Source organism: Etheostoma cragini, chromosome 12 (assembly GCF_013103735.1).
Source record: "Etheostoma cragini isolate CJK2018 chromosome 12, CSU_Ecrag_1.0, whole genome shotgun sequence".
NCBI classification, from domain to species: Eukaryota; Metazoa; Chordata; class Actinopteri; order Perciformes; family Percidae; genus Etheostoma; species Etheostoma cragini.
The window spans coordinates 16,766,606-16,777,789 of NC_048418.1; the positions used below are offsets into that span (position 1 = coordinate 16,766,606).

Here is an 11,184-nt window from a genome sequence, read left to right on the forward strand (position 1 = left end):
AGTGAAATACATTCAAAGGTTCTGAGTCAGTTCCACAATCCCCTTTTTCTTCTAAAGCCAATTATTTTAGGTCAGATCAAAAGACTTTTATTTTACCATTTACAGAGGATAAGCTCATACAGAGGATAAGCTGATGGGAGTGAGACTACCCACTCACACACAGAGACACACACACACACACTAGACAAACATGAACAGATGTGTTTCCAAATTGCTTCACTGGAACAGCTACTGTATATATTTTTCAAGCAACACAAACATCATCCCTGACTGCTGTTTCTCTTTACTTTTTCTCACTTCTCCACAGGTGTGAGTGGTCAGCAGTGGTGAGGTTTGTTCCCAGCATGCAACTGGCACAGCAACATAGCAGGGCCGCTGTGCCCACAGCAGGCTGGATCCTAGTTTTGGCTCTGTTTCTTCCTCTACAGGTAAAATGCGTTCGGACATAATGAGTTGAGCTGCCCGGGGCTTTTGGTTTCATATTCATTTTTTATTTCAAATCTACTATATTTGGCAGCAATGTTAATCCCTTGACAAATCCACACTTATCAGATAGACGTGATGATTTGGAGTTCAGTATTGTTTTCTTGTACATTTCACCTCAAAAGGCAAAAAAAATACTCTTTTTTTGTTATAAGGGACATGGGTTTACAATTGATTGTTCACTACGTATGTGCAATTTGCAGTCCATAGTGATATTGGTGTCAGATTTAAAACTCTTAGTTGAGAATAGCGGCTGATGTCAGTAAAACTAGGCTTCTCATTTCTTGCCAGTGACGTCAATTTATTTGTGGTTACGATGACGATTGATTTTATCAGGGTTAGCTAACATGAAAATGGTCTCTGGTTGACTCATTTTAAAAGAAAATCTTCAATATGTGCTTGGGACTATTACATACAAAGATTGAGGCTGCAGCTGCATGTCTCAGGCAAAAAGTCACCATCCTTACCAGTTAAGGCCACAAAGACATGAAATAAGCTTCTTTAGCGGACATGCTAACATTTGGGATGTTAAACACACTTTTTAATCCATTCCTTACACTGTTACTCTTGGGTTTGGGTGTTTGGTGAAAGGCTTAAAAAAGACATACACCCTCCACATAATTTTTATTTAAATGACTACAGCTCCATGCACATCTCTTCAACATGTGCAGACGTCAACAGACCTGCTGTGCTAATTACAGTTGATGAGCTATTCAGCAACTGTAATTACTATTCAGTGAATGGGTTTCATAAATGCTAAGTTGAACAAAGATAGTGCTAGTAAGTGCATATTTAACAATATGTCCTAAAAATAGCACTCAGTTGGTCCCATGATGTCTACATTTGGCTAATTTGTCTGCTTATTTTTTTTCCCTTAAAAGGAGAACTTTATCAAATGTTGGATATTATCTGTGCTTTCTGCCAGACAAAAACAAACTTCAATTTCAAAATACTGAACTGTCAGCAGATTCTTTTCAAATGATTCATGTTTTTTAATATGCACATTAGTGTCATCTTGTTTTGTCCCTAGCCCCCAGGTTCTTTTCCTAGTCTTCACTCCATCATGTCCTGTAAACACAAGATATAAAGGACAACAAAAAAAAACCTCCTGAGTCCAAACCGTGTGCACTGTTTTTTGTTTCATATTATCGCTCTCTGCAGGGTGCCGGTCATGCTGCTCCATCAGGAGAAAACAAGCTGGTTCGTACCACCAGAGTGAGAAGACAGATCCCAGGGGGGAATCAGCCCCCCTTTGCTTCCTCAGCCAATGAAACACTGCGGGAGCAACCTGTGATATTTAACCACGTCTACAACATCAATGTACCCTTGGAGTCTCTGTGCTCTGTCGACCTGGAAGCCTCCGCGCCACCTGCCCCAGGTGATGGTGAGGTCCAAGTCTTTAAATCTAAACTCACTCTAGTCATCTTATCTGCTGTCCAGGAGGCACCTAGTGTAAAGACACACACACATCTCTTATTTAGACACTTTACATTTCTTTATTTAAAGGTTCTCGTGCTGAGTTGGGGTCCACGCCTTCTGTAGATGGTCCAATGGATCAGAATGGACCAACGGAATACACTGAGCAGACGCTGGATGCTGACAGCCAGGTATTTTTTTTTATTTTTGCTTAATTAGTAGAAAAACAGTACTGTACTTGGGATGACAAGAGACTGAGGTGTGAAGATATTTTTTTCTAAATCATTAAGGCAGACTGTTTCATGTGTTTCATCACATCACATACATCTCATTTGCATTCTGATATATATATATATATATGCAGAAATAATTAAAGGGATACGTCACCCAAAAATGAAAACAAAAGTACCCCAGTCTTTTGAAGGGCGTTTAAGTGTAGACTTTAAAGGGTTCATAATGCTAATATCATGGTCATAATTGTATTTAGAGGTTGTATCAGAATAGGTTAACATGGTTTCATTTAAAAATATATATACATTTTTGTTGTACTGAACATTGCTGCAGCTCTTCTTTTCACCCTGTGTGTTGAGCTTCCTGGTTTAGCCACAGAGTGATGCATCACACTGCTGTTCCCTCTTTGTTGGGAGTCACACATGCACAGTAGCTAGGTAAGGATAACTAGCCATTCAGAAACAGATAATGAGGGTGTGTCATGCTAGCAGCCAGGCGAGCATTAAAACGTGGTTACAAAGTGATGCACGTAGAGCTGTTTGGAGCAGTTTGTGAACAGTGGTTTCTGTCGGAGATGGTAAGTCCCTTTGGGTGGACTGAGTGCTTTTCACTTTGTAAACCTATAATGTGCTCAAAAAAAGATATATAAAACAAATAAAGGAAAGGAGAAAAGCCAAAAAGCAGAATATGAGCACTTTAGAGGCTGTGGTCAACATGAATTCATGCCAATAACGATTGACTGTGATAGTTTGCGTTTAGATCAGTTTTTTAAGATTAAAAACCAAGATGGAATATTGCGAAAGCACCACTACAGCGTAATTAGATTAGATTACATGTCAGATATTTGTCTTGGTTTACAAATGAACACTGTTTTGCATATTGTGCATAGCAAAACACACATAATACACTATTAATAACCCACTCCCCGATTCATTAATTTATATTCTAAGCATGTCCTAAACAACAAGTCATATATTAACTACAACTCTTTCCTCTAAATTATGACCCTGATAAGCTTGTTTTTGGGTGCCTACAGTGACTTTACACATTCTTTCCGGAGACATCTTCTGCTCTTGCTGTTAGGGAGAGGTAGACAAAACCTTACATTTTTTTCTACCACTTTCTGAACATACAAGGCTGGCAAGTGTTTGATACTTAAAAGAAATATTTTGGATGAATTACATCGTTCCCTAACTGTGGTTTAAGCTTAATAAACTCTCTTAGGTGCCAATATGTACCTCTTAACCAAAGTGTTCTTCTTGTTCTTCAGGTAACATTTACTCACCGCATCAACATCCCAAAAGCTGCATGTGGTTGTCCAGCAACAGCCACGATCCAGCAACTTGCCACCAGGGTGGAGATGCTAGAGAGAGAAGTGTCCATGCTCAGAGCTCAGTGTGGGTCAGGATGTTGTGGGGAGAGCTCAGCCATGGGTGAGTACTCTTCAACAATCATATACTGTATATATATATTTATATATATATTTTGATATATATATTTGCCATTTTATCTTCAATATTTATACTAAAAAACCCTCTGGTATCAACCATTAGGGCTTTCAAATCCAAAAAGATACAAAAAGCTGAAAGACATTTATTCAAAACAGGCTGTCTCACATGTGGCGAAAAGATAAAGAAAAACCAGGTACAATTCAGAGATGTATAAAAAACAGTTCATACATGAACTAAGAGGAGCTGGACGGCAGCTGAAAACTGATTCTAGAGGGCAACTTTTTTTCCCACGCACAGTCTTGGTCTAAAAGGTGTGAAGAAACCTTTGCAACTTTGTACGCTATTCTGGAGATGTTGCCAGGATAGAGTTATAGGAAAAAATAATGTAAAAGGATCTGCTCCATTGACACCATCACCCCATTCAAATATTTTCTGAAAACGCTCCATGTATTCAGTGAGAGTATGATTATCTCCAGCAGTCAGGTTTACATCAGAATGAGGATGAAATGGTCAGCTGAGGAGGAGGAGTGCTAGATGGAAATGGCCAAATTAAAACAAGTTTTCATGTATGTCTTGACTACTCTTTTCCCCATCATAAGATTTTATGTCAAAATTAAAGAAGCTCTGGTAACAGTACCTCAAAATTGAACTGTCTCTTTAGGTTTGATTGTACTGTCATCTTTGAATAAAGCATCATTTTGTCACATAATAATGTATACCTTTCTTTACCAGGTCATATGGACTTTGTCCCAGGCTGCAGTGGCCATGGCAGCTTCAGCTTCGACCTGTGTGGCTGCATCTGTGAGGAAGGTTGGTCCGGCAAAAACTGTTCGGAGCCTCGTTGCCCGGACGACTGCTCCGGCCAGGGGGTGTGCGTGGAAGGGGAGTGCGTGTGTGACCGCGACTTTGGAGGCGACAACTGTTCAGAGCCGCGGTGCCCTTCAGACTGCTCGGGTCGCGGGTTGTGTATTGACGGAGAGTGTGTGTGTGAAGAGTCCTTCACTGGTGAAGATTGCATGGTCGGGAGGTGTCTTAATGACTGCTCGGATCAGGGACTGTGCATCAATGGGACGTGCCAGTGCAGGCCTGGGTACGTGGGAGAGGACTGCTCGCTGGTCTACTGTGCCAACAACTGCAGCAAGAAGGGCGTCTGCAAGGAGGGATTCTGTGTCTGCCAGGATGGATTTGCCGGAGATGACTGCAACTCTGGTAGGCTATTAGCTTTTATCCTTTACGTCAGTTGGATCCTCTTGACTGTTGTCAAGTACAAAAAGTATTTTGTCGGTTGTGTCGTTACGTCCCTGAAGCAGAAACTCCCTTAACATGTGCTGTCAGTGCGACCACGATCAGGTAACTCAACACAGTGACTCCTTGAGACTTTCAGACAGTTCAGTCGGAATTCTTGAGCAGAAAGAGGTCGCTTGTAAAATTAGAGCTGACTATTAGATGGAGTGGCTCCATTGCCAAAAGTGATTTACTCTAATATGGGCACATTTCCTGTTCATGAATTGCTGGCACTATTGCTGAGGTTTATTCGGGGGGCAAACTTGAATACATGCTTCAGATTACAGTCTAGTGTGTATCTTTACAAAAGGCATCTTGATGTGTCTTTATCTGGTTTACTTACAGTGTGGGAGTAATTCTAAAAATGACGAAGAAGAAACTGATTTGTGCCACTTGATAAATAACACCAGCAAAAAGGACTATATTTCCCTTAGGCTACTCTTAAAAATAGAAAATGTTGTTTTTGAGGCTCTTCCACTGTTGAATATTATCAGAACTGTCAATGGCAGTCAGTACAGTGATGTTTGGACTGGATTTTTATAGAGATGCAATGTAAAAATCTTATATACTGTATGTGTGTAAACACCATTTGTCAAACATATACAATAAGGTTTTCTTCCAAAATACGTATTTAACTAGAAGGGCACTTGGAGAGCACGGACCTCCGACAAGCAGAGATCCCAAAAGTACTCACTTCCCGTGCTCAAGTAGAAGTAAAGTTACTTGTGTTAAAAAAATACTCAGGTAAAAGTAGATGTACTGATTTAACTCCCTTACTCAAGTGAAAGTAACAAAGTACAGGTAAAGTTAAAATATCTGAAAAGTATACTTGAGTACAGTAACAAAGTATTCGTACTTCTCATCTCTGCCGACAAGGCTCAAACACCCTATCTTGCAATTTTAAAGAAAGTAAAAATATAATTTGTACATCCACCCCATGATTGAGATCCGCTCCAAAATGTATACATTTCTTTCCTTGGCCCTTCAAAGATGTTTCATGGAAATCAGGTCAGTAGTTTTCCATAACCCAGCTGACAGAGAAACAAACAAAGGGACCAAAAAAAGTTATTTAGTCTATAAAATGTCAGGTCGTTACAAGTTCCCTAAAGTGAAAAACAACCCTCAAGAGAAAAACGTATACTGATTTTAAACAAAAGAAGCAGCAAATTCCCTAATTTTAGAAATATTTGGTCTTTTTGCTGGACTGGGTGATCCCTGCTCACTCGGCCTCAGCTTGCAGCTCAGTCTGGAAACCTGCACCTTCAATTCTCCTGCTTCCTCTCCTGCCTTAATTTTGCAGCAACCAATCACAAACTGGCCTATCTACCTGGCGCGCTACTGGCGAGTTTAACACGATGACATTAGAGAAGCAGCTTCTTTTTCAACATGGCGGCCACCGAAACGCAGCAAACCCATTTGTCACTCCCCGATGTGAGTCGAGTGCAGATTTGAGTTGTGCATGCGTCACTGTGAGACAAGTAACATACAAGATGCTAACGAGAGACTTCTGTAATATCAATACAGTTAAAATGGACCTACTTAACCAAGTTTTTTCACTGCTGGCTACAAGTTAGCAATCAAACACAACAAAGCCTGTCAGTTGAATGGCATTTTGCAATCCAACAATCATCGATAGCCACAAAGGTTTTGAAATGATTCCTAATCTTCTGTTATTTTTTGTAATGACAAAACTTTATTATTTAATGGAGTTCACAATCTCAGTATCACATCTTATGCCGTAAACCATATAAATGTGAGCGTGTGTGACTCAAATCTGCACTTGACTTGGGAGTGACACTGATGATGTCATTGTTGCTTCTACGTCAGGCAGATCATTGGTCTGATTGGTTGAATGACCATCCAATTGCGTACAGAGTCATTTGAACTGTTAGTCAGGCATCTTGTGCAGAGAAAATACAGACTAGACTCCCCGGACCAATGCTCACTCTCAAATCTATTGAGCTTGGCTCGGTGTGGTGATAACCAGACAAGTTGTTCTGCATAATATTTTACTGAAAGAAAAAACTGATGGGGATTCATTTTCTGAAGATTGACTAGCAACCAATTGCTCCAGCACTTAATACATTATAAGACACCATGAATATGAAGAAAATGTATGTACAGTACATGGCGTTGCTGGCATTCATGTGCCAGGGAGTGCTGAGAGTTTGCAGGCAGATTACAGCTACAGGGGGTAGCTGTTAGGGGCTTTCATTAGGGGGTATAAGTATAGGGGGTTTCATTTATTGACCCACCCTTTAACAAGAATCAAGGAAGCAATTACTGGTAATTCAACCGCCAAGTGTAGTGTTCTTCTTACCCATGATGCTCTGTGACACTTGGTTGAACTATTTGAACCCTACAGACCAGGTAGATCAATCTGATTAGTTGCATTGATCTATTAATCTTTCCCTCTTTTTTATTTGCAAGCTCTCTCTCTCTTTTTGTTTCTCTCTCTCTACAACACCAGATAGTAGGTCCACAGATCTGACTACTCAGCCTCTTCATTTGAAGCATTTGTGCAGCCCTGAAAAACAATCCTGTCTGTGCTTCACATGCAGGTGGTTGGGCGCAGGCCTTGCCGGACAGCAGAGGGTTTACCATAACAGCATTCATTTGCCAAAAGTCACATTCATCTGGGGAGGGAGCTGTCACATTAGCCGCACCTGAGGCAGTTTCTGAGTCATGCTCGTCTTTTGTTCACACCCAGCTCTCCAAGCCAAAATATCAAATGCTCCCCTTCTATTTAAGGCAGCTGTCAACAAAGTGAAGGATGAGGACTGACAGAGCGAGCAGTAGATAGACAGGGATGGCAAATCATATTGCTAAAGCTGATTCCTCCTTGCTACCCTCCCATTTTATATCTGTATCAAGTGAGGGAGTCTGAAATGCTTATTTCCTATTAGAGGCTAAAATAGCCAATGCTTGTAGGGGATAGTATGCTGAATACAAAACAAAGCAGTTCAATTACCAGAGACCTGTAGGGTGACAGGCTTAAGTGTTTCATGGTATCAAAAGCTTAAGAAATCAGGAAGGATTTTTGCTTCAATTACGGTGGCCTATATTCTTCCACCATGAGAAATAATGGAGGTTGTTGAATTTAAATGGGATGTTTCAGGTGTAGAGGTATTATACTGTATATCTTTACATAAAAATATCTACCCACAAAGCAGAGATCAACTTATGATGAAGAGTGGCATTTAATCTTGACAGCAGAGGAATTCCACAATCATTTCAATGAGTCCTGATGCTACAGTGAAAAAGTAACGGTGACATTCTTACGTTGTTCTGTCCGCTTAGTGGTGGTGACAACTGACATTTACAACTGACATTTACATTACTCACATAGTTATGGGTCTCAGCGCTACAAAAAGGTTTTTATCAGTTATATCGATGTTAAAGGATTTTGACAGACATGTGACAGTCCACCTCCTCACATGCTCGTTTTAGACACAAACACACCTAAATTTAAGCTGCGGGTTGTGTGTCACAATACCAAAATCATGACTTTGATACGATACGATGCCTAAATATCTCGATACCCATACTGAAATGAGTCCATGGTAAAAAAACTAAAACATCTGGAAAAGTAATGCAACATGTCAGAATCCGGAACTTTATTTTACTAATTAAACATGTAAAAACCTATTAATTAAAATTACATGGCAAGCAGTAATCTGATGTCCCCTGTACGTGGGTGTATTTTATTTCTTTGATATTTATATTCATATTTGCAACCAGCCGGACCCCGCCAGCGCATCAGGAACAGGCTGCAGTACCACTGATACAGATGGCGAGACTGGGCGTCCATATCAAAAAGCCACAAAACAATAATAATTCAGATGAATTTCTTTGAGAACCTGATGAAGGGAAAGCTGATAAAATTAGGAAGACACCAATGTAACAGTAGGAAGCGCTGTGTTGTGGTGCAGTGGTGTTTGTGAAAAGAATGTTACGCCCGCTGTTTAGGTTTTGACCGCTTGCTTTCTCCCGCGGGATCCCAATCCCAATTCCTCTGCTCATCCAACCCCCACACACACTGCCCTGCTGTCACATGTAACTCAACACAACCCATAGGAAATAGCCAACGTCGCTTATTAAAACACAGCCATTCACTAATACTAACAAAGTGGGGTGTAGTACTGTGTTTAACGGCAGGGTATTGCGATACCTTTCTGCAGACAAAGGAAACAATTAGTCTTTGTGCCATTCACAGTCTGCCTCTGCAGCTTGAGGACACATACTTTTATTTTTGTTTTGGCTGAAATTGTGTTGTACACTGTACAAAGGTCCACCGAACCAGAAGCATTCTACTACACTGAAGATAAATAGATTTTCTTTTTTTCTGCGTGACAAAGGATCTTTGAAAGTATGTATTTTGCAGCTGCCTTTTTGACAACCAAAAGAGATGTGAACTTTTAACAAAAGTCCAGTATGCTCCACCTTTTGGAGTTTTTACATGAATAGAATGATTAATTGAGCAGGCAAAAATGTAATTCTGTAATGTTGAGAGGTTTGTTTTAAGTGAAAATGTAATTCTGACACTCCAAAATGTTGTTAGTTCATGACTCAATTAAACACCACAAAATTATAAGCACTATTACAAAAAGAGCACAATGATGAACTCTATCCTTTAAACTTTAAAAGAAACACTTAAACACACTATTTCCCATTGTCAGGACTAACTAACATAATAATTCCCACACTTATTTATAGGCTACATGTAATAATTGTATTATATCTTCAATTATCTATTCTATTTCTTATTTTAATCTATTCTGTTGAATATTACTTTAAGTCACTGCAATGACCTGATTTCTCTTCTTATATCTTATTTAATGCATTGTTTGTGACTCCACTGCTACCTATGACCAAGCTTGTAGCTGGACAGGTATTATCAAGGACAGCTGCCTGCCAGCTTTGTGAGACCTGTTATCCAGGATCACCCATGTTTGGCTTCGTAAAGCCAGGTAACCCAGCCTTACTAACTTTAGTTCTTTGTGATACAGGCCCATAGTTGGGTTCGTAACTAAGTTTTCTGAACCCCGACAAAATGCATCACAATAGGACTCTTTACTATGGATCAGAGGTAAAGGCAAACACGATCGTAGCACAGTGGTCATGGGATTTAGTTCAACAACAGCAGATTAAATATTTGACTCATTTAAAAATGGAAACTAAAAATAGATGAGCATTAAAGCTTTGTCTTATTCCGATGTTTTCTATTACGCACAAATGCCAAAATATTGTACTTCACACTACAGGTTTAGACAAAAGCAAATTAAGGAGAACCTGGAGAAATGGCGTTACATAGAGTAGCCTGAAGGTAAGTTAGTCCTCTGATGATGCACTGACCTTCGTTGTCAGGTTTTGTTGAAGGTTTAAGTTCAGTACATACTGCTGGATCTGCCCATGATAGCATACTGATTAGACCTAATGAGACTTAAAGACCCCAGGCGACATTCCAGAATAACCTTCAGCATGTTGCCATATTGAAGCAAACCTTAGAGAAGACACAAGCCTGAGAAATGGTTTTACAATTGTGCATAAATTGAGAAAGAAAACACGTGGAGTGAATGTGATTTAATTAGGACCTAAATATGTAGGTAATATAACCAGTGTATTTGTAAAGTTCAGTGTATACACTTTAGCATTTTAACTACTGTGAGATAATGTTTCTAATGTTAGGCACACAAGGCAACAACACGTTGAGATGCTCAATGCTTCTCTATCTTATGTTTAGAGAAAAGTTTCTCCGACTAACCTTTCAGTGCCAATATGGGACTTTGCCCTTCACTTTTTATTAAAGTTAATGTCTTTACTTTCAAGCAGCTCGTCTTGTCAGCCTCCTTGCATGACCTCATTCAATCACTCTTCTTCTACTCCGTGGATTATTGCTCCTTCGTTTGATTTGTTATTCACTTCATATACGTGACAAAGCTGAGTCTAATTAATTGAAAAAATCCAGCTAGGGGAATGCTCCAGGATTTGTCCCCAGTGCAGGTTCACTGTTTCAAAATGAGCAAGCTACTGTGCAGTATGCGCCCATCTGTCGAGTGTGTGAGAATGTAGCTGAAACGGCTACTAGAGTGTCCATTGGTTCCCCTGAGGAGGACTCACTGCTGTGTTTTAGATTTCTGTATCACAGGATGTAGAGATGATGAGGGGGTGAGAGGTTGTTTATCACACTATAACACTCCATTTTCTCCCCTCTCTGTCTCTTTTTTTCTGTTTCATCCTCATTTTCTCCTGTTTAACTGCCTTTTTATGATAGTCGTTTACTCTCCTGGGGCCAATCTTGTCTTTTTCTCGTCTGTCC

The 11,184-nt window shown here is 39.9% G+C and overlaps 1 protein-coding gene across 4 annotated transcripts in view; it reads left to right on the plus strand.

The window, feature by feature from the left end:
- tnr (tenascin R (restrictin, janusin)) overlaps positions 1–11,184 on the plus strand; it is a 185,759-nt gene that overhangs the window by 108,242 nt on the left and 66,333 nt on the right. For all 4 annotated transcript variants that reach the window (XM_034887208.1, XM_034887210.1, XM_034887211.1 and 1 more), the window contains exons 7-11: positions 308–428; positions 1,645–1,867; positions 1,990–2,090; positions 3,401–3,563; positions 4,314–4,790. In XM_034887208.1, coding sequence (XP_034743099.1) covers positions 308–428; positions 1,645–1,867; positions 1,990–2,090; positions 3,401–3,563; positions 4,314–4,790 — 1,085 coding nt within the window. The remainder of the gene's footprint in view (positions 1–307; positions 429–1,644; positions 1,868–1,989; positions 2,091–3,400; positions 3,564–4,313; positions 4,791–11,184) is intronic.